Consider the following 24455-nt stretch of genomic DNA (forward strand, 5'->3'; position numbering starts at 1 on the left):
GTATCAAACAGAACAAGACAAAATTATCCTTCTAGAAGTCAGAATAAAGTTAACCTTCAGGATGCTGTTATCTGTGAGTGAACCTGAGTATGAAAGATGAGCTTTTCTGAGGTGCTAGTAATTTCTATTTCTTAACCTACATGTGGCGAATAAACTGAGGTATTCAGTTTTTGTGTTTTGTTTTGTTTTTTAAGTATTGAGCTACCTAATAATGGTGTATCTTGTCATACTACAAAATAAGCACACACACATATTCACTGAGTGGCTATTGCTAGCTTCCTACTCTAAAATATGTGTCTACAAGGAACAGGACTCGAGAATACACTAGAAAATGTCTACATCCCACCTAATCATCCTATACTGCTTGTAACTCAGAAATAAGGACATACTGCTCCAAATGACCTCTGGTTTCTTCATTTGAATATGAATTAATCTGGCTTAGTAAAGGTAACACAAAGACAATTCACCATTCTCCAGAAAATAATCAGAATATTTAAAATATAACAATCGTTCCCACACAGTTGGTGTCAAAAATCTGGTTGTTAGAAACAGAAGGAAGCCAGGCAGCAGTGGCACAGTTTTGACACCAGCACTCGGGAGGCAGAGGCAGGCAGATGATCTGAGTTCAAGGCCAGCCTGGTCTGAGTTCCAGGACAGCAACAGCTACACAGAGAAACTCCGTCTCAAAAAACAAAACAACAACAACAACAACAACAACAAATAAAAACAAACAAAAGAAAGACACAGAAAGCAAACAGAAGGAAAAGCAGCAGGGCTGGGCTTACGTCTCGGTGGTGGGGAACTTAGAGGGACAAGAGGCCCTGGGTTTGATGAGTGGCAGTGTTTAAAAAAAAAAAAAGCAATGCTAAAAGATGTACTTAATTTCATTTTTTCTCTACTATCACATCTTTACAAAATTATAAGGCTTAATTTAGGAGACAGCCTTCTTCAATCCGAAATCGAGAGATTAGCTTCACTAGGGAGAGAGGGAGAGCTTGCTGCTCAGCCAGCTAACTATCTCAAGAGCTAAGGAAAGAACGCTCCCAAGTCATGCAATTCTAAGAGTTCCAAACACAGAAGCCTTTATCACAGACGTGTAGAAAGGAGTACTCATTCTATGTAAGTTCACTGGGGGATTTTTAATGTATTGCTGCTGCTTTTTTAAACATGTCTCCCTATATATTCAAAAAGTATGAACGGTAATTATTATACCATCTCACCTCAAATTTGTTAGAGGTAGAATTAACAAAGCATGGTGAACTATCATTAGACCTGAACATAAAATATCGTGGAATTTCTTGCCTCTCTCAAATTTCCAATGAACTTTTTCTGAGACAAATACATTCTCAGTTCATATAAATTATGATTGATCAAAACACTAAAAATCCCTCTTTTGTAAATTATGGCATTTTTGAGGTCCTAAGGAAAAACCCCAATACCGAATGATATCAGAGTAGGAGAGGTGGACCTACAGATGGCCACTCAGAGTAGAGAGGTGGACCTACAGATGGCCACTCAGAGTAGAGAGGTGGACCTACAGATGGCCACTCAGAGTAGAGAGGTGGACCTACAGATGGCCACTCAGAGTAGGAGAGGTGGACCTACAGATGGCCACTCAGAGTAGAGAGGTGGACCTACAGATGGCCACTCAGAGTAGAGAGGTGGACCTACAGATGGCCACTCAGAGTAGAGAGGTGGACCTACAGATGGCCACTCAGAGTAGAGAGGTGGACCTACAGATGGCCACTCAGAGTAGGAGAGGTGGACCTACAGATGGCCACTCAGAGTAGAGAGGTGGACATACAGATGGCCACTCAGAGTAGAGAGGTGGACATACAGATGGCCACTCAGGTATTAGAAGCAGGATGCATATACGAACATATTTTTCTTTGATTTTTCGAGACAGGGTTTCTCTGTGTAGGCTTGACTTTCCTGGACTCACTTTGTAGACCAGGCTGCTCTCAAACTCACAGCAATCCACCTGCCTCTACCTCCCAAGAGCTTGGATTACAGGCGTGCACCACTGCACACAGTTCCCAACGTACTTTTCTTAAAGGCGTTCATACTTTTATTTGGGCCTTCTGAAGTCAGTTTTGTCAGTTTATTTTTGTCTTACATACAAACTGTTCAGAGCACTGTCCTTACCGCCTCTCTTGGAAAATCCCCTGTTCCGAGTCTGACTATCTTCACAGTCATCATTAGACTCTAGATAGAAATGTAACATGTGAATAGCATCTAGGTAACTTTAATGACCTAAGAATAGATCTGTAATAGAAAGTCTTCAAGTTGAAATATAAACATTATGATTCTTAAGATAATTTTAACAGGAACAAAAAAACATTGTTCAAGGTAAACTCCCTATGCAGAATAGCTATTTAAAATGTTATCATTTTTTTTCTGTAACTTACCATTCTTAATAACACTAGACAGTGATGCTTTCCTAAATCCATACAAACTTTTTTTCATTTTTCCTAATTAAATAACTCATTTTCTCAATGGCCTTTCTGCTTCAGTGACATTACCAGTACACACCAGGGCTTCTCTGAACAGTGGTATGAGGATCAATCACAACACTGATGGATATGCAAGTGAACTGGGTGAAAATAAACACCTAAACTCCACTCCAGAGTTTATTCTCCAGGTGTTCAGTGATGGCAGCAAGGAAAGTGCAATTTTTTCAACTTTAAAAGTTTCATGTTATTAATATAACTCTAAATTCTCCAAAAGTTCTAAAAAAGCTTATTTGGGAAATACAGTTTCAAGGTATCTTGTACATGTCACTGATGCCCAGTATTCAAGAAGTTTAAACAAACAGAGATAATGCCAAGTGACTGACAGTTTATAGGCTATCAAGTAAGTCCTGTGCAAAATACCTGTTTAACTAACACATTGTATTTCTCATTTTTAGAAACGATCCTGATACCTAGCTGACGGCTTCTCCTTAACTATTTGAGCTTCAGTAGTCAACGTATTTTTTTAATAACATTCTAATAGATTCTTTGGGGATTTCACATCATACGCCCCACGGCATTTACTTCCCAGTCCTTCCCTGTCCTCTCCATCCTTTTTCCTCCTCCCACTCCAGAAAAACAAAATCCAGCTTGTGTCATCCCCACATTCACTGGGATGTGGTCAAGTTCTCAGTGGCCTGCTCCCTAAATGGAGCCGAGTCCTTTCCCTCCTGACCCCTGCTGGAAGTCACCTGCTGCGGCTATCACAGTTGTTTTCAAGTGTTCTCTCTGACAGCTTCCAGCCTAGGCTAGCACTATTTGCTAGCAGGTGGGGAGGCTTGGTGGAGGTAAGGGTTGTCACACAAGTCTTCCATGCCCCTCTCTCTCAACTGTGCATTTGTAGTCATCAGTACCACTGCGAAAGTAGCCTATTTGCTCTTTATGGACCGAGGAAGGATGGATTACGGGCTTATACATAGTTTCTTGTGTTAGCACAAACCACAGAACTCCCATCTGCAGTAGGGCCAAGGACCAGAATAAGGCCCTCAGACGCAGTCAGCAGATACTATTAAAGAGCCAACAACACAGCTTTCTCGAAAAGAAGAGTTAAGAGAGATAACTGAGAAAGAAAGAGCTTTTCGAAAGAAAACTGACTCTGAGATAATGAATGAACTAACACATATTGCCTTTGAGAAAAATATCCTATTGTTCCGTTTAGTACCTGGCAAAAAGCAAGGGGCCTTAAGGTACCTCTGGTCAGTTACTCCTCTACAGCCGGTGCTGTACTTACTCTGATCTCTTTAGGAAGTAAAACAGAACCTGGAGAAAACTGTCATTGTCAACCTGACTGGATTTGGAATCACCTAAGACCACAGGACTGGCCATGTCTCTGAGAATGTCCCCAGAGAGGCTGAAGAGATCAAAGATCAACCTTGCATGTGGCTATTACTCCCCCACGTGTTGGAATCCTGAACTGCATAAAAAGACGAGGTGAGCTGAGTGTCATGCGCACCCAGCTCTCTCTCTTCTCACTGTGTGCAGCACTCCCACTGCCATGTCTTCCCCACATGACAGACTATTGCCTTCTTGAAACAAACTCCCCTAAGTTGCTTTTATCACAGTTATAAGCAAGCACAAAATAACTAGTAAGGAGGTTAAAAATTAATAGATTAGGGCTGGAGGGAGGCTCAGCTGTTAAAGGGGAGGCTTACAAGCAAAATATATAAAAATTAATAGATTAAAACAAAGGTACTAAAAAACCAGAGAAAATCAGTTGTGTTTTGTTCTTGTTTTTAAGGTTTCTCTGTACAGCCTTGGCTGTCCTGGACTCACTTTGTAGACCAGGCTGGTCTCCAACTTAAAGAGATCTGCCTGGTCTCTGCCTCCTGGAGTGTTGGCATTAAAGGCGTATGCCACCAGGCCCAGCTAAAGAAAAATTTAAAAGAATGTTTTCCATATATATATATATATAATGGGGCAGGCTAAAAGCAATGGCTGGAAGAAACCATCTTATTTGATATACTATAACCCAATCTTAAACCAGGTATGGTGACTCACAGTCCCAGAACTACACTCAAAAGGCTGAGGCAGGAGGACTGCCACAAGTTCAAGGCCATCCTGGGCTACAGAGCAAGGTCATGTCTCAAAAACAACAAATTACCCAATATCAATTTTACAAGACTTTTAGAGATTGTGTTTAGTCTTGGTTTTGACTTTGGGAATCAAATTACATAATAAAACAAGGCCCCATCCTTTCCTCCAAATGCTGGGGATAGAACCCAAGGTCTTACGCATATTAGACCACCACTGAGCTCCAATCCAATCTCACACCGCAAATACCTAATGCAGAAATGATGTTTATTAAATATATACCACTCTGTTACTGTTGTGCTTTGTTCTTTTACTGAGAGCCTAAATAGCTAGTCCATACATGGATGGCATCCATTCTACAGAGTGGTAAACACTAGCTCAGGGTGAACAATTTGTTTCAGTATCACTAAACTAGCAGGTAATTGGGGCTGAGAGGTCCATAAACTCTGGACGTCAATGTCAGGAAGATTCCACAGATCAGTGGTTTTCAAACAAAAAGCCTATCAGAATCACCAGCGATGCTTTCTACACACAAGTTCTAAAACCCCACTCAAGCCTTGTCATCAGACATGATAAAGCAATGTCAACCTTCTGATGACATGCTGTTCTCATCAGGCTATTTCCCCAGTTTCAGTACCTTAGACATGTTTTTATTTTGAGCAGAGATTCACTTTTTCGTCATCTTCCTCTTAGACTTACCTGAGCTTAAACATGTTTTGAATGTGTATGTTTGGAGTTTTATGCATGACAGAGGCACATGTGGAGGTCAGGGCAACTTTCAGGAACGAGCATCCTGCTTCCCCCATGTGACCCTGGAGACTGAGCATCAGCTGTGCTGGCAACTACACTTAACCTACCGTGGAGTTTTAATTCTTGACTTACTTTTCTACTACCTACCCATTTTTCTACAGATATAGAAGTTTTCAAAGGTTGTACTCATAGATTAACTAAGGACGGTGGCAAAAGTACCAAAGTAAAGATGTCTGACTTCTTTGTCTGCATCCTTGCCTAAGGTCCCCACAGCTGCTTCACGAAAGCCTAGCTTAACTTAGAACTGGATCTGAGTAAAACTGCCAACCTGAACCTCTGTAGCACGTGCATCCAACAGTATAATGTTTAAAGTTACCACAAAAACACAACTTACCTTTCCAGAAACCAGAGCTATCACCTTCTTCAAACTTGTTATTTAAAAAACCTATGCAAAATATAAAAGGAAACTGCAAATTTCTGAAAGAATTTCTTTTACCTTTATAGTTGTGTGGTTTGGTTTGGTTTGTTGTTGTTGTTGTTTAGTTTTTCATGACTGGAAAGACAGCTCACTGCCCTATCACAAAGGCAGGGGTTCGGATCACGCACCCACCATTAGGTGGCTCACAAATGCCTGTATTCAGCTCCAGGGGATCTGACCCCTTAGACGAGCCTCCACACCATGTTAGCAGAAACACATACAGCATGCATATACACACAAATAAAATTGGTTTTGAAAGTCTTTCAGGGACAACTAGTTATCAAGACCCTTTAAAATGAGATAAACTATACAACTACATACACAGACATGGGAGGAAAACTAATTATCCTAGAATTTCTGCCTTTATTAGATTATCAGTTCTATTCTTGAAGCTTAAAATTTGTTTTAAATTTATTATTATCTCAAATACCCTATATTCCTCCTTATATATACACAGACAAGAAAACAGTATCACTACACTATACCAACTGGGGTAAAGAGCTATAAAACACTAGATGTGTTGCTAGCACAAGCTGCTGTGGTAATCTTAAAACAATTCCTGGATTTGTCCACAACTGAGACAGTATGTATCATTGTAACCATTTTTTATTTTCTATTCAAAATATCAAAACAATTTAAACTTAGGGCTGAGGAGATGGCTCAGTTGATACAGCAGCTGCCATGAGGGGTGGGAGCTCAGCCCACAGCACAGCTATGAAGAAGCTGTAAACAATGATGTATATCTATAATTCCTGGACTGAGGAAGCAAGAACAGGAGGATCCCTGGAGCTCACTGGCCAGGTCGTCCAGCCAAATCAATGAGCTCCGGGGTCAGTGAGCGGCCTGCTGACTCTTAGTAAAATGTCCTTTAGGTATGGTGGTGCATGCCTGCAGCCCCAGCTACTTGGACACTCTAATCATGAAGTGTCACTTGAGTTCATGGGCTAGATACCCATGGGGCAGCATAGCAAGACACCTCAGCCTGTCCCACCCTCTCTCTCACACAGAAAAGATATGTGGGGATACATACCTTAAAATCAAATGTCAATACAGACTGCCTATCACACATTATCTAAACTATATCATATAGTACTCAGTTACAATTGGGTTTCTTTAAAATAAGAACTATCCAGTTATATGGGCAATTGTTCAACTTATTCATAATATATGCGTCATTTAACATCCTGAGGTTTAGGCAAATTTAAGGGACTTCTCAGCAATAAAATACCGTGGAAATCTAACGAACAGTTCTCATAGAAAAGCATGTACCCCAATAGCTCCACTGTATGACTGACAGAAACAAAAAACAAAAACAAAAAAACAAACAAAAAAACCCGTTTGCAGATATTTCCTTTCTAAATGTAGATGTAATTCCTAAATTATTACCTTCACTTAAATATCTGCAATCTTCAAAATTGCTTACCAAAGGTCTATATTCTATTGCCCTCCTCAACAGCTGCTTGCTTCTCCTCATTCCTGTCCCCAGGAAGGGTCCAGGTTAGTGTCTAAAATGCTAGGAAACACCCAGCTACACTTTGCTGGATTCCTGTGCTCAGCTACAGATGAACACATGTGTTCCCTTACTGAAGTATAAAACAACTCTCCACAGGGAACTGGGCCCTGAGTAGTACAGAAGGACAGGACTGGGGCTCATGTACACGTGAGTCAATGGCACTACAGCAGGAAGAATGGCTGGTTTTCAAAAGGCAAGTAATGGAGGCCAGCAAGCTGGCCAGCAGGGATAAGAGTGCTTGCTGCAAAAGCCTGAGCCAGGTTCAATCCCTGAGTCCACATGGAGCAAGGAGAGACCAACACCTGGATGTTGTCCTCTGTCCTCCACACATGTTCTATAGCGCGCACGCGCACACACAGAGTAATAATAAAATAGTTTTTAAGACAAATGAACACTGTACAAACCCAAAGCAGCATAAACTGCTTCTTTTACACTATGCCTAATGACAATACTTACTGTGACCCTCATAATTCCTAGCATGGCACACACTTTCTGCATTTTGTTTTCTAAAAAATAAACCAGAAACCTTAGAGTCAACTAAAATTTTGGTTGTTAAAATATTACAATTACCTCTGTTTCCAAAACCCTTTCCTCTTCCAAAGCTACCAGTCGTTGGTGCAGTCTCTCTTTTACTAGACTCGCCAGTATCTGAAAAAATTTAGATAGTTAAAACTTTTTAACATGCAAAATTGTGTCACCAAAAAATAGGGATGAACTATAGGGTTAGATGACTTTTTCAGATGGTAAGAAAATAGTAAAGGAACTTAAAAATAATATATTTGCCAAGTTTTCTTTATTTATCAAGTTATGATTACAAAATAAAAATCATAAACCTACTAGTGGTAAAATGTAAGTTCAATCCATTATTTTACCTCTTATCAGGAGCTCATCCCATGGTTTCTCCATACTGAATCCTCCTCACCTCAATAGACAAGGCGTTATATTCAGCCCACCTGATAATCTTCACTACTGAAAGTTTTGTGTTGTGTTGTGTTTTTATTGTTCTATTATTTACTTTTCTGGTACTTCTAGAATTTCCGAACTTCCTACTTTAGAAACATTTTTTACACTTATTTTGTGTGTAAGCATGCATTTGAAGATCAGAGGATGGATTCTATCTTTCTACCACAAGTCCAATTTAGGCTGTCAGGCTTAGCAAAAAGTGCCCTTTTCTGCTGAGCCACCTTGCCAGAACCCTACTTTTGTTCTCTTTTTGAGACAAGAGTCTCAGAACGTAGCTCTGGCTGGCCTTCAACTCGCTAGGTAAACAGGCTAGCCTCCAACTTAGAGATTCAACTGCCTCTGCTTTCATGTGATAGGATTAAGGGTGTGTGACGCCACCTCAATTTGTTGTTCTTGCTGCTGCTGCTGTTGTCACTGTTGTTGTTGTTGGGGTGTGGCACACATGCAAAGGGTAAAAGATAACTTTCACTTTATCCTCTCCTTCCATCCTGGAATTGGGGATTGACTCACGACAGCAGACTCACAACAGCAAAGGAGCCATCTTGCCAGCATACTATACTCTGTTCCTTTCGGCATGGTATCCCTGCTTTTCCTATTGTAATTTTCATTCTTCCAAAGACCAATTCCTCTGTGAAGTCTTCTCTAGTGCTCTAATCATGTAGCGCCCGCCCACACTCCCAACAGCATACTTCTCTGTACCTCCTCTTAGTAATAGTCCATGTGTTTCTCCACCACTAAGTAAAGAACCAGTCAGGCTCGGTAGAACACACCTGTAGTTCCAGTTACATAGGAGGCTGAGGCAGGAGATCCGCTGAGCCCAGTAGTTTGGGACCAACTTGGGTAACACAACTCATCTCAAAAAAGAAAATATAATCTTAAGGTCAGAGATACCATGACAAGAAACATAGTTGGTTATTGTTTATAATATTTTCATTAATTCTCACAGAAGTTCATGTAGGAGAGATAAACAAGTTCATATCGTGTATTTTGAGCATACACACACACACACACACACACACACACACACACACCCTCATCTTACCACCCCTTCTCTACCTGGAAAGAAGGGAACAACAGTCATATCCAAATCAGTACACACGGTTATTCTAAACTACAAGTGGGAAAAAGCATTCTCTGTGATCCCTGTAAACTGTCTTACCTAAGATGTTGAAGGAAATCTTTAAAACTCCAAAAAGCTTGTACTAATCACATGTACCAACAACAGAGTAATTCATCATATTTTAAGAATTATATGTAATTCAAGAATTTACTCAGTCATTTTAAGGACATGATAAGCTAATCAATGTTACATTTTAATTCTAAGAATCAAATCAAAAGCACACTAACACTCATTGAACTATATGAGTTCAAAAAACACCTCCAAATCAAACTATATTAAATGCTAGGTCAGTCGTAAGGAAAAGACATACTCATGAGGCTGTAAATTTCTGAAATTATATATATCACAAAGATAACACTTAGTTATTGGAATTCAACCAAGAGGATTTTTTTTTGGGGGGTGGGGTTTGTTTGAGACACGTCTTACTAAGCGGCTCTGGACTGATTTTGAACACACATGATGCCAAGTCTCCTTAGTGCTGAGACTACAGACATGATCATCACATTGAGATTACAGAGTTCTGATTTTTTTTTAAAAAAATCAATGTGTATTTCAAGATAAAACATATGAAAATAACTTGTGACAAAATCTGTTATGTTGGTCATTTTCTCATTGAAAAAGTACTACTGAGGCCAGGCATGCCTTTAATCCCAGCACTAAAAGAAGAAAGAAAGAAAAAGATCCCTGGAAGTAGAGTCCTCTACCTTACTAATTAGAAACCTTCATCAAAATGTATCACATAGCCTCTTTAAAATTTGAAAATATAGCTACATTGTTAATTCTCTCCTAAATATTAACATTTCTATTGTTAGTAGGAGCTAGCAAAACCAGTATTTATTCATTTACATGAGTAATTAGCTCAAATTAGCTAATAATGATGGCATATGTGTAAACTCCTAGCACTTATGAAGCAGAGGCAAGTTTAAGGCCAGTCTGGTTAAAATACCAAATCCAAGGCAAATAGGGCCACAAAATAAAACTCTGTCTTTAAAGTGAGAAGAAAATCAATCACATGATCCAAGTCAGCATTGTATGTTAATATGCAGATATTTAAAAACAAAATATCAATATTTGAAAAATAATATTAACAATTAGTAGCAAGAATGTAAAATTCAAATTTGTATTTGTATATAAATAAGAAATTAGGTTTTCCAAATTTCAAATGAAATACTTCATGATAGCAATTGAAAAAGTCAATAAAGTTTTTCAAAAGACAAATTTAAGGATGAGTGTCAAGTATTTTAAAATTACCAAACAGTCCTAGCTATGCTGTGCTTTACAAGATAAAAGACTCTAAAGATTAAAATTAGCATGAAATTTTAATAATATTGTATTGAATTATAATAAAGAATAGTACAGAATGTTTTCAGGACTTTCATATCACTTGTATTAATTCTGGGAAAATAGAGGTATTTTGTTTTATCGCTGCCTACGGAACCCAAGTGTTTCTGTTTGTAGCCCAGGGTGGCCTTAACTCAGAAATCCCCTGCCTCAGCTGGCCAAGCTCTAGGCTTACAGGATCCACCACTCATACAAGTGTTGATAGTCTGAAAATGAAGCTCAGCCTTGGCCAGGCACAGTGACTTCTGTCTGCAATTGCTTCATGTGGGAGGTAGAGGCAGGAAGACAAGAATCTTAAGACCAGCCTCAGCTACACAGCAAATTCAAGGCCAGCCTGGCTATAAGAGACGCTGTCTTAAAAATAACTTTTTAAAAATTCAATCTTTTTAAAATAACTTTTTAAACTTAATACTTTTAAGCTAAGAGGTAAAGCTCCCATACCACCTTTTAAGTATGCTAACACTCAAGCAAGCCCCTACACTCTAACCTCCAAAAGTTTTCAACAGTCTTCTCACATCAATTCCTAAAAACAGAAATTTTAAATTAAGCAGCAGCTGTAGACAATCTGTCAAAACAATCTGTCTGTCTAGTCCACTTAACTACGTCTTATTATCCCACGGGAGTAAAACAGCATGAAGCACATGGCACCGCCTGGTGTGGTAGCGCAGACCTCCACTACCAGCACTTAGGCGGCCATGGAAAGAGGACCACAAGTTCAGTGCTTGTCTGTGCTGCACTCCACATGGAAAGTCATGGCAGCAAGGATTATATTATATAGAGTTTACAGCTAGTTGGGCATACGTATCTTTGCTTCTCAGCCTCACACCCCATAAATAAAATGGCATGCAATAAAATCAGGTGAATCTCTGTAAGTTCAAGGCCAGACCCGTCTGCAGAGCAAGTTCTATGACAGCCAGGGCCACACAGAGAAACCCTGTCTCAAAAAAAAAAAAAATTAACTCATTATATCAACAAAACATACCATTCACTGAATTATAGCAGGCTTAGCTTTACACCAAACAGCCAAAGTTCCTATGGCATTAAGTTTAAGGAAAGACGATGCTTACCTCTGTTTCCCAAATTTCTTCCAGAAGGAAATCCACCTCTCATGAAATGATCTCTTCCAGAGGGTCCATCTTCCATTTCTAAAGCCAGTAACATTTCAAAGTAAGCCTAACAAAAACGCTATCTAAATATATAAATTTAAAGCTTTTTCATGTGCCACACACATAACAGAGAATTTTAATTTACCAACAAGAAAAGTGACAAAGTCAAGCTACTTGGGAGACTAAGGCAGAAGAGTGACAACTTCATGCAAAGTCTGAGCTACAGCATAAGTTCAAGGCCAGCATTAGCAACTTACTGAGATACTTTCTCAAGACGAAGTTAAGTGACAGAGTTAAGGTAGGATGGGGACGTAGCTCAGTGGTGAAAACTTGCTGAGGATGCATGAGGCCCTAGGTTCCATCTCTAGTGTAAGAACGAACTGTGGTGATGACAAAGAGCCTGATTCAAAGTGCGTTGTATGTAGAAGTAGCTCTTTTTAAAAAAAATTTATTAAATATTTTACATGTGCATTTATCTTAATACACGCAAGTCCTCAAAAGTTGTTGCTTCACAAGTATGTCTGTCGGATATACTGGGCCAGAAGACTGAAGATAATGAGCTAGTGTTATGGAGTTTTAGGTGACTGTTCAGGCAGCAAACAGTCGCTGTCATTTTCTCATTTTGGAAGCTGCTAACCTGTACTTGCTGTTTACTTAGGTAATTAATTTTATTCCTTCTCACGTCTCTGATGGTGGGTAAGTAGCTCTTTAAAAGAAGAATATCCTGTATTCCACTAGCTACTATAAAGACCCATTCACCTGCCTGGAGTGGCTCCAGCCACCGTAAGCTCAGCCCTCCTATATCAATTAGCAATAAAGAAAATGCCCAGACATGCTCACAGGCCCTACGATCAAGGTAATTCTCCAGGTAAGAATCTCTCCTCCTAAGTGGCTCAAGGCTGGGCCAAGACAACAATAAAAACTAACCAAAACACTACTGTTAATTAAAAGCAAACATAGTATAATTGGATTCCATTGCCAGGGAAATGAAAAGAAGGCAGATCAAGTATAATGTTAACAGGATCAAAGAGTAGGGAAAGCAGGAGCAGATAAGCAAGTCTGTGTCTCAACAAAAATAAACATTCAAATGTGCATCCATAAAATACAAATAGAATTTGATACAATTATGTCAGAATATATAAAGAAATCTAACAATAATCAGAGTTACTGTCAGTGGATGCCAAAATGTGCAGCCAAAATTTTGGACAAATTCGAGTAATTTAGTTTATTCCTTTCTATTTAAATTTTTGACAGGAGTTATTTAGGTATCAGTTACTTTATATTCACTTGACCAGAATATTTTCTGCAGATTATACAGAAAATAAGTTTTCTATGTCCAAAAAACTACATTTACAATCATAAACTAGGACCAGCACAATGAGTCAGTTACGTGTACTGTTACAAGCCTGAGAGCCTGAGTTTGAGGTAGACGCGAACTTGACCCCTGCAAGGAGTCCGCTCCTGTCCACACCTGTGCTGCAGCATGCAGCCAAGCCACCTCTGACATACACACAATAAACACATGCAATACTCAAATTACCTTTTTGAAAATAATTTTAATTAAGAACTACAAAAAGTACTTGTTATCCAAAAAAGCAGCAACTGGTTCTTGTGTGATTTCATTCATTTAGCCTAAACATACATAGATCAATAGGCTATGGCTTCTAGCTTTTTTTTTTTTTTTTTTTTTTGGTTTTTCGAGACAGGGTTTCTCTGTGTAGCCTTGACTGTCCTGGACTCACTTTGTAGTCCAGGCTGGCCTCGAACTCACAGTGATCCACTTGCCTCTGCCTCCCGAGTGCTGGGATTAAAGGCGTGCGCCACCACGCCCGGCCTGGCTTCTAGCTTTTTAAAAATTCCCTGACAACAGAGCATTACGCTCTCATATGATATAGGCTTACTTCAGGCCATTACTGAAACTGCCTTTGGTTGATACCTCCAAGAACCAGGTATCTGCCGGTTACATTATCAAGAAGTATGCTTTTCCACATTTGTCTTTTTTGTGTTTAAAGATCTCAGCATTCATATGGAGGAAGTAAAATTAGCCTTTTGTTGTTTTCAGGAGGCTTTTGAGAATCTGATAATATACTAAACCAATACATTTAACTGTTTGCAGAAGAAGTGCTCCTTGACAGTAACACAAGTTTCTATAAGCTTTTGTCAATACATTTACTCTGAACTTAAAATAGCTAAAGGAATTAAATTTGCTTTAACCTTTTAAACTGAGTCTTACATTCCCCTCACATTCTACAAACTACCTTGGGAAAGATTTGTATTTCTTCACTTTAAGCCAGGTAGTGAACCAACCGTTCCCTTGACTATAAAATGCTCCTACCTCATCCTCTAATTTTCAATGGGAGAAATGATAAACTGAGTATGCCCATAGGCCTTGCATCTGACTGCCTTAAAATGAGCAGAAACTCAAATGCATAGACAGTAGCTTGAACTCACTGAAAGTACAGTAGTCTGGCTGCCAGTGGCTGGGGACAGAAGTGAGAAGCTATTAATTTAATAGGAACAGAATTTCAGTTTTCAAAAATGAAAAATTCTCAAGGTAAATGGTAGATGGTGTATTAATATGAGGGTATTTAACATCAGGCAATTATACACTTAAAAATGGTGGAGATGAAAAATACAGCCTTGGAGCCGGAGCATCAGCTCAGCAGTTAAGAGCACTTGCTGGTCTTGAAGAGGAACCAAGTGTGGTTCCCTGCACACACATACAGTAGTTCACAACCGTCTCCACCTCCAGTTCCAGAGAACCTATCACCATCTTCTGGCCTCTTCAGGGATCTGGCATGTACGTGGTGCACTTACATACACGCTGGCAAAATACTCGTACACATAAATAATAAGTAAATCTTTTCTTTTTAATGTCAAAAATCAGGCCTGGCAAGATGAGTCAGCAGTAGAAGTGCTTGCTGCACAGGCCTGCCCTTCCAAGTTCGATTTGCAGAACCCTACAGGTGGAGAGAACAACCCCACAAAGCTGTCCTCTGACCTCCACACACACGCCATAGCAAACACACATACATTATGCACACAATAATAAAGTCAACGGTGACAATGGTCACTGTATGTACATTTTACCATAACAAAATATCTCACTGCATAGCAGCCATCACATTTCAGCCTGTTTCAGGCTTCAACAAAGCAGACGAGCACTGCCGTGGTTTCACTTCTCAGCCAGCGTCCCACTCCTTCTACTACGTTACCATATACACTGATTCCATAGGTTGTGCATGCAGCATGTGGGCAGCCCAAATAAAAAAATAGCACAGAGAAAGGGTTAGGAGCAGCAGTCTTGAGAACGTCAGTAAATTAGTCTTCTGATGCCAGTCGTCATGACTGGAACCTGCTTTAATAATCGGACCTATCCTGCTCCTTTGTCATCAGAAGCTGAGACAGTGCTTTAGCAACCTGAAGCCAAACATGCAGCCTTAAGGTTGGAAAAAGTTTTACAGCAACTAACTAAATTGAATAATACACTAACATTGTATCTTCTTTTGCTACAAGTTACCCTATCCCAACAAATCCAAACTACAATAATGAAAAATTTAAAAACACATTGTCAGTCCACCCTTAAGTATTATGTACAACCATTAATTAAAAAGAAAAGCCTTGCCTTAACACACACCTGATGATGAAGCTGAAGTCCTGTTAAAAGTGTCTCCATTCGCTCCAGAAGAATATTTATCCTGAAAGAAAGAAAACCAAGCTTTCAACTACGAAAATAAGAATATGTCATCTATTTCACAAACAGAAATTTGCAGTCTCTTTTTCAGGAGAAACACATTCTAAGACCCTCATGCCTGAAACTGTAAGTACTTTCTAAATTCGATTGTGTATGTCTTTTTCTATCTCAGTCCCTCTTAATGCACTCAAACACACAAAATATAGGAGATACTTCTTCTTATATATATATATACCTATGATAAGGCTTATGAATTTGGCACAGTAAGAAAATAACAAACCAAGTATGATAATATACTGTAAAGAATCTTACTGTTCTTTACTCACCGCTCTTGAGCTGTGACATGACATAATGCCTACACAATGAGATGAACCGGGGCGGATGAAACCAACATTAGAATGTAAGATTAAGCTACTATTAACCTTCTGACAATATGTCAGGAGAATAAACTGGTCCAGGTGATTGTGGGTCATAAACCTCTATGTCAGACACCACCAGACAATGGGATGACTCACTTTCCGGATAAGACAAGGGGAGATGTTAGGAGGCTGCTGTAACATGCTACTTGGAATGACATGAAATTTAAAAATAAGTTTTTACTTCTGAAATTTCCCACTTAATATTTTTACACCATAGTTGGCAACTAGTAACCAAAACCAGGAAAAGTGAAACTTCAGATAAAGAGAGACTAATGTATAATTGCATGCAAACAACAACAAAAAAACAAAGAAACAAAAACCAAGAACTGATAAGCAGTAAAGTTTTGTACGTCATTAGATGTACCTTCATTAGTTATTCCAAGACACAGTAACTTAATAGTCTAAGTGCAACTATGTTTATCACTTAGGATTATTAAATAATAAACTAGAACCATAGCCAAATCTGTTGAGCTATCCATTTCTATAAACAATTTTATTGGAGCATAGCAATTCATTAATCTATAAATATATCAATAGCTGCAATAGCCAAGCTATGGCTGAGACTAAAACCTACAAAGTCTGAATCATTCACAGACTAGTGCTTTACATGAAACGCTTGCTGACGCACATACCTGAAAAGTATTAACTGTTAAAAAGTAAATAAACCAAAGACAATACACAGCATTGTTTGCAGAGCTCAATATTTCATAGTATGCACACCAATGCTACAGACTAGAGTAGAACATAGGAAAAAATCATTACAAGTGAGGCTCACAATAAAGATAACTTATTTTAAAACCTTCACTGTGACTAGGCAGGACTAGCACTCAGCATGCTAAGATAGATGACAAAGACTTTGGGGCTAGCTTGGGCTACCAAAAAAAAATCTATCTCAAACATGTCTTAAAAAGCACTACCGGGGCTGGAGAGATGGCTCAGAGGTTAAGAGCACTGCCTGCTCTTCCAAAGGTCCTGAGTTCAATTCCCAGCAACCACATGGTGGCTCACAACCATCTATAGTGAAATCTGGTGCCCTCTTCTGGTATGCAGGCATATATGAAGGTGAAACACTGTATACTTAAATAAATAAATATTTTTTAAAAAACACTACAATTGTAAATAATCAAACCAAATACATTATTATGTCTACACTTAAATAACTGACTTTAAAGACTATCAGACTATCCATTTATGCACTGATATCTGTACGAATTTTGGGGTTGGCTTTCAAATGCAATGAAGTGCTGAATAACCAGATACTGATCAAAATATTCAACATTAATTCTAATTAGACTAGAATGAAGAGTGGTTGAAGACTATCTTCATTACCTCACAAACCCATGCTCCTGCTTCTAGTCTTAAAAACAAACTGCTATAGATGCATGTACATTACTGTGGCAATATTATACTAACCAATAGACTTAGGAGATTCGCCTTTTGTTATAAAATCAATAACTAAATACCAAACTAACTTTGAAATCTTCCAGTATTTCTCAGGGCTTCTCTATTAATGACAATCTGGGTAATTTTTTTCTCACTTCTAGCACCTATAATGTCCTTTGATCATTAATCCACTCCTTTATTTTTGATGTAAGCTTCCTCAAAGTAAAATCGTTCAAACTATAGCTCTGAAATTCATATACATGAGAATGCAACATGAATAATTGAAGAATGAAGTAACCTCAAGTTATAGATATTATTGAAGTAAAATAACGCATTATAAGTCACAATCTTCAGATAAGCTCATTTAAGAAGTGCCAAAATTGGAAAGAGTGCACCAAGATGGCTATATTCAGCTAACATTGTTCTTTCACAAAAGACACTAAGTACTGGGCGCAGTGATGCACGCCTTTAATCCCAGCACTCGGGGAGGTAGAGGCGAGCTGATTTCTTTGAGTTCAAGACCAGCCTGGTCTACAAATCGTGTCCAGGACAGTCAAGGATACACAGAGAAACCCTGTCTCGGGAAACACACACACACAGCAACTTTTAAAACTTTTATGTAGTTCACGAACCATACAAATATTTCCCAAAGTTGTTATTAAGAGCAAAAACATAGCCGGGCGTGGTGGCGCATGCCTTTAATCCCAGCACTCGGGAGGCAGAGGCAGGCGGATTGCTGTGAGTTCGAGGCCAGCCTGGTCTACAAAGGGAGGCCAGGGCAGCCAAGCTACACAGAGAAACCTTGTCTCCAAAAAAAAAAAAAAAAAAAGAGCAAAAACATAACATTAGTTGGGCTGGTGGCGCACGCCTTTAATCTCAGCAGTTGGGAGGCAGAGGCAGGCAGATCGATGTGAGTTCGAGGCCAGCCTGGTCTACAAAGCAAGTCCAGGACAGCTAAGGCTACACAGAGAAACCCTGTCTCGAAAGAACAAAAACAAACAAACATGACAGTGTGAGATTGTTCCACTCTGGCTTTATCTCGTCCTGCTTTCGTCATACTGGCAATCTAAGTTGCATAATGGCCACCACAGACGTCAAGTCCTAACCCTGGAATTGGCTGTATTGTTTGTTGTTTGAGAATTTTATATGTACACATAATGTTTTGATCAAATCCAGTCCCCATTTCCTCTCCTTCAATTCCTCATCTATCCACTTTTTCCTCCCAACTATGTTATTTTTACACCCCCCCACCCCCCGCCCCCACCCCCCCGAGTACTTGCACTAAGTAAGTCCACTTGCTTACTGTAGCCAGCATATGCACAAGTAGCCTCTCAGGGGCTGCATCACTCAAACAAAATGACTCTCCCTCCCCTAGAAGCCATCAACTGCCAAAAGCTTTTCAGCTAGGGTGAGCCCTGTCCCAAGATGCTACTGATCCTTGGAATTAATAAATGTCTTATTTGAAAGAGGACCACAACAGATATAATTAAAGATTCTGATATAGGATTACCCTAGATTATCCAGTCAAGTCCTAATTTGTCATCACTGGTGTCATTAAGAAAGAAGTAATGGGAGAAGACACACACAACAGAGGTGGCAGGAGCTTGGGGTGACACAAACCACAAGCCAAAGATTGTCTACATGCAACAGATGCTAAAAGCAACGAAGATTCTCTCCTAGGACCTCCAAAGGGAGACAGTCCTGCAGATACCTTAATCGCTAACATCTGGCTTCAAGGACAAGGAGAGAAAAAGCTTCAGTTGTTTTGCATTAGCCAGTTTCTGGTGACTTGCTGTAGCAGCTATCTGGAAGACTACATCCGCCTTCCTAATGTCCTAATGTGTTATCCGTTCCCTCCTGTGCCCTTCGCACCTCATGTCCTGCTAAGACTCCTTGAAATCCTCCCAGTCAGTGCCTACCGCCATCTCCCTCCACTTCACCAAGGCCCACCCCAACATAACAGGCTCACAGTCTTCTGTTTTTATGACTCTCTCTACCATGCAAAATTAGTTGGTTCTCAAATGTCTCAAACATGTCTCCTAAAATATGACTCTCAAAGAAAGTATTTTATATCCAACACTATTTAGAGTACACAGGACTAAGTAAAAAAAGTTGAATAAATCATAGGTCAGGTTATTCATTTACTTTTAGAATACCTAGCTACATACAAGCCATTTGTAGTCTCTTGGTCCATCCAAACACACCAATATAGAAATTTCAATGTTTGACCTCTAAAGATTCTCTCTTTAGCTACAAATAACTTTGCATGAGTATGTTTCTATTTACCTGTATTTTTACTGTTAATTCCGAGATGTCATCTACTCATTTATTTTATTTAATCAACTATTACTGCTATTAGTGCTTAATAAAATTATAATTATGGAGAGATTAACCCATTTCCACTTTAATTTCAGGAGCTTTTTCATCTTAAAACTTACCAAAAAGGCAAACAGGTCTTACACAGAAATGATTACTATTGAGAATTACTTCCAGTCAGTTAACAAAAAGCATCACTGTACAATAATCAAACTGAATATCTAATACATTCATCCCAATAAGCCAACAATGTTCAAATTTGTGTAGCAACTATGATTTCTGAACTATATTGATAAGCAGTTTTTTTCATAATTTCACACCTTTATTCTATCCTTAGGTGACACATTCACTTCCAAGGAAGATCAACAAAGCCATCGATTATGTTGTGTTTCTTCAAGTCAATAAAGGCAAGTAACTGTAAAAACCAGTTACAGTTATCAATTTGATGACAAGTCAAAGAAACTTACCACAAACTGGCTCCATACAGTAACATTAAATCATAAGGGAGAATTATCAATTTAGTATTCTCAATGTCAAGATACATCGTTATATTACTAAAAAGTACATTTCAAAAAATGTACCAAAAATGTACATTTCAAACCACACCTGTATTCCCTGCATTTAGAGGTTAGAGGAGGAGAAAGAAGAGGGGAGTAAGGGAGAGGGAGAAAGGGAGGGAAGAGGAAAGGAGAGAAAGGGGAGCAGGACTTTAACAGCCACCACCTTCAGAAACACAGGGCAGTACATATACCCAGCACACTCCACACCGCAGCATGCTGCTTAAAGAACATTTCTTGACAATAAAAATCTTGAAGTCAGACAGATGACTTACAAAGTCCAAATAGAACAGTCTGTATCAGTTAATTAAATTTTTATTATATAAATCAACTAAGAACCAGAAGGAAGCCAGTGGAGATGGCACAAGCGTGTAATCCTAGCACTTGGGGAGGCAGAGGCAGGCAGATCTCTGAGTTCGAGGCCAGCCTGGGCTACAAATCAAGTCCATGACAGCCAAAGCTACACAGAGAAACCCTCTCTTAAAAAAACAAACAAGCTAACAAAAAAACAGCCAAAAAAAAAAAAAAAAAAAAAAAAAAAAGAGCTGGTTGCAGTAGCACTTGCCTGTGATCCCAGAACTTGGGAGGGAGAGGCAGGTGGATCTCTGTGAGTTCGAGCCCAGCCTGGTCTACAAAGTAACATCTATGACAGCAAGGACTGTTACACGGAGAAATGTTGTCTGGAAAAACCAAACCAAACAAACACACAAACAAACAAAAACAAGTACCAGAAAGAACAACAAGCCATTGAATGTCTTCTGACCATTTGAACCAACCATTCCCATTTTTGGGGAAAAAAAAAAAAAAAACTCAAATTAAATAAACAAGCAGTAGATACCAATGATAGTAACGATATGCTACAACTATCTCAAATATCTCAAAAAAATCATATATTACACTACATTCTTTTGACAAAATAATGTAAAAATTATTTTTACGAAATGTGTAATAGCTAGTGCTGAAGTAAAAAATTATAGGCACACGCCTATAATCCAAGCACTCAGGGAGGCAGAGGCAGGCAGATCTCTGTGAGTTTGAGGCCAGCCTGGTCTAAAAAACAAGTCTAGGACAGCCAAGGCTACACAAAGAAACTCTGTCTCAAAAAAAAAAAAAAGAAAAGAAAAGAAAGAAAAAATCAAAATTGTTGTTATACACATCATTAAAATTATGTAAAATATTTTTTGAAAAAAATACTCAAAATTTAACGAGACAGCAAGACTTTTAGGTAATTTGTCTCTCTCCCCCCCAAAATGTTATTTTTTATGATGCAAAGAAAATGATTAAAATATAACTTATACTAAAGGTGCTAGACCTAAAATAATTTCCAAGCCAAGAAATATTATACATTCGGATTATTACTTGGGTATTTGCATTCAAAGACCACAAACCAAGCAAGTTCAGTTTAATCAAAGCAGTGAATGTTTTCTGTTTGTTTTCTCTATACAACTTATCTGTCAAGACTTTTCTAGCACATTTGTACAAGCTTGTGTTCATCTGTTAGTCCTAAATCAGAGATCTGAATTGCACTGGTAGCATTACTTTTGCTTGTGATTATCACATTACCATATATGTTTTCAATCTGAAGTTTGGCCTGCCTTTCTCAGTCCCCATAAAACAGGTGATAAAAATCACATGCTGACAAACAAGCTGTAGTAATTCAGAACTTCTCACCAGTTTAATCTTTAAATGACAAAAAAAAAAAAAAGGCAACATTTAATGACTCCACAAGGTTTAAGTTTTATCACCTTTTCAAATGCAGGAACGTAGGAAGACACATGAGGTTTGAGGATTTCTGCTTCCCAGTCTTCATCTCCCATGGTAGTAGCTTCAGGTTCCTTAAAAAGTAAAAAGGACTTTTGGCCATGGTCACATCAGAACTTAGCTTTCAATTATGGGGCTGTGCTATAGGTCGAAGACGTAGGGCATGAAACGCAAGGCACTGAGACTGACCATCACCACCACAAAATAATACATTATTAATAACGTTTTTGTCCCTACACACCACTTGCAACTACTAAGTGATGGGCTTCCCCACCCTTCCCCAGCCCTCCCGCCTAGGGGTGACATTTAATCGTCCCAGCAATCCCCCGCGTTCCCAGGGGTGCCTAGGTTTGCCCCAAATCTGTCTGTTCTTCTTCAAAGGGTTCCCAACCGGCTTGCTGAGTATGAAGTGGGCGGGCACTCTCTGAGATAATATTCAAGGAGGCTTTCCCCCATTGCGCTCCCCCCTACCCACCCACCCCCAGTGGGGGGGAGACTGGGAGAACCATAGTGCCTCGATGGCCTGACTGCCTCCTCCCCAAGGAGGAGCGCTCACCACAAACACCGTTTCTCCCGAGAAATGGCCGCCCAGGCGCCGAGCACAAGGTTCCCTGGGCCCCCTTCCCCCTGCAGGCCTCAAGTCTTCACACCCGCTCCACTCGCCATCAAGACGCCGTCGGAGGGAGAAAGGCCCGGGAGGCCGACCTCACACCCCACGCAGGCCCATGCGCGCAGCGCCCCCACCCCAGGCCGCTGGTCCCCGTTTGTTAGGGCAGCCGAGACCTCGGGCCACGGCGACAAGAAGGCGGCCAGGCCCCACTCACCTCTCCGCTCCAGGCTTCCCGGGCTCCTCGCGCCCGCCGACGCGGCTTAAACGGCTGCACGTGCGGACGCCGTGACGCACACTGCGTTGGGTGCGCGGGCGTCGGGGGAGGGGGGGGGCGACAACAAATAGCTCCAGGCGACCCCGGGCCCGCCAGCCAATCAGCGCCCGCGGCGCTCCTGCCCCCCCCCCCCCACTGAGAGTTTGCCAGTTCTCAGCCTTTGATGAGGCCGAGGCAGGGTGACGCCAGGTGGCCCGTTAGGCCGGTGCGAGTAGGGCTGACCCTGAGCCTGCCCACCCTGCTGCATCCGGTCTCTCTCCTGCCCGCCCCCCATCCCCACCCACCTCCACCCTGGTGGCTATCAGCTCCACTATTCTCCGGGGTTAGGAGAGGCAGGGGTTAATCTGGGACACAGAAGGCCGAGGCAGGAGAATCTCTTGAGTTCGAGGCCAGCCTGGACTACAAAGCAAATTCCAGAATAGTCAGTGCTCCACGGAGAAACCCAGTCTTAAAAACCAACGGGAGGTTAAATAAATAAGTAAATAAAACTGGGAGCCATAACAAATGCCCACTCTCCTTGCTCTTCACGCATCCCCTTGACTTCCCACAGTGTGGGGCTTGGCCCTTCTGGGTCTAAATGTCTGAAGCGCTCCCATCTTATATCTGAGAAATCTACTAGCTTCCACTCAGCTACTACAACCGAATGGAGGCGATGCTTTTCTTTTTTCCTTTCCATTAAAAAAAGGTGAAGACGAAGCCAGGTGCAGTGGCATAAACCTGTAATCCCAGCCCTCGGGGAGGCAGAGGCAGGCAGATCACTGTGAGTTCGAGGCCAGCTTGGTCTAAAAAGCAAATCCAGGACAGCCAAGGCTACACTGAGAAACCCTGTCTGGGGAAAAAACAAACAAAAGGATCAGACTCTATCTTGGAGTTGCCAAGAAAGCTAGTCTGTGGGAAGAAAACAGCCCCTCAAGTAGAAGAAAGAAAGAAATGGCTTGTTTGCCAGAGCCTGCATTTGGGCTTGTGGTTCACCTATTTACAAGCCCAAGGGTACTGGCCAGTGGCCATTCAGCGTTTAAAGCCATCATTAGCTACAGATTCTTGTTTGTTCTATTCCTCTTTCAGAAGGAAACATCCTTCAATGTTTTTCCCAATATCCCCCAAAAGTATAACAATTAAATGTATGTGAAGCACAATTTTGTTTTTATTCTTATTTCCATCTTTTCCTTTCTCTGAATCTTTGAAGAAATCTCTAAATAAACTCAGGAACTCAAATCCCAATACAACCTGATGTAAGGATGAGGAACTCCAGCTGAAACCTGCTTTACACTTCGCATTTCTAGAACCACTTACGTCAGCACCAAAACATAGTAGCTTTTACCCAGTGAGCATTACAGTCTACCAGACTATTAAGGTGAATTGTTTTTTAACCGTCATATTTTTAAAAGGCCAAACCACAACATACTTTAACAGAATTGTCATTTAAAATGTGCACAAACTTTGTAAAATGGACATGTTTTTAAAACATACTCTTTGCCGTGCATGTTTGGAGTGAGTAGGTTCAACATTGGGTCCAGAGGCACATATTCCTGTAACCACTGCCTGGGAGATACAGGCAGGGAGAGCAGGAGCTCAGCTGCATAGCTAGTTCAAGGCCAACTTCTGCAACATAGCACCCAGCCTCAAAAG

The 24455-nt window shown here is 40.2% G+C and overlaps 1 protein-coding gene across 3 annotated transcripts in view; it reads right to left on the bottom strand.

Moving 5' to 3' along the window:
* The window catches only part of DDX4 (DEAD-box helicase 4), a 58012-nt gene extending 35136 nt beyond the window's left edge, over positions 1 to 22876 (bottom strand). The window contains exons 1-7 of one of the 3 annotated variants that reach the window (XM_084802059.1): positions 22767 to 22876; positions 21927 to 22016; positions 15450 to 15510; positions 11774 to 11851; positions 7853 to 7930; positions 5686 to 5736; positions 2146 to 2205 (exon numbers count right to left, since the gene is read on the bottom strand). In XM_084802059.1, the coding sequence (XP_084658185.1) occupies positions 2146 to 2205; positions 5686 to 5736; positions 7853 to 7930; positions 11774 to 11851; positions 15450 to 15510; positions 21927 to 21998 (400 nt within the window). In that variant the 5' untranslated portion in view covers positions 21999 to 22016; positions 22767 to 22876. The other 2 variants (XM_084802060.1, XM_084802061.1) reach the window with 2 other exon arrangements.
* Positions 22877 to 24455: the final 1579 nt, after the last annotated feature.

The sequence above is a fragment of the Acomys minous genome (genome assembly GCF_964271855.1).
Source record: "Acomys minous genome assembly, chromosome: 11".
NCBI classification, from domain to species: domain Eukaryota; kingdom Metazoa; phylum Chordata; class Mammalia; order Rodentia; family Muridae; genus Acomys; species Acomys minous.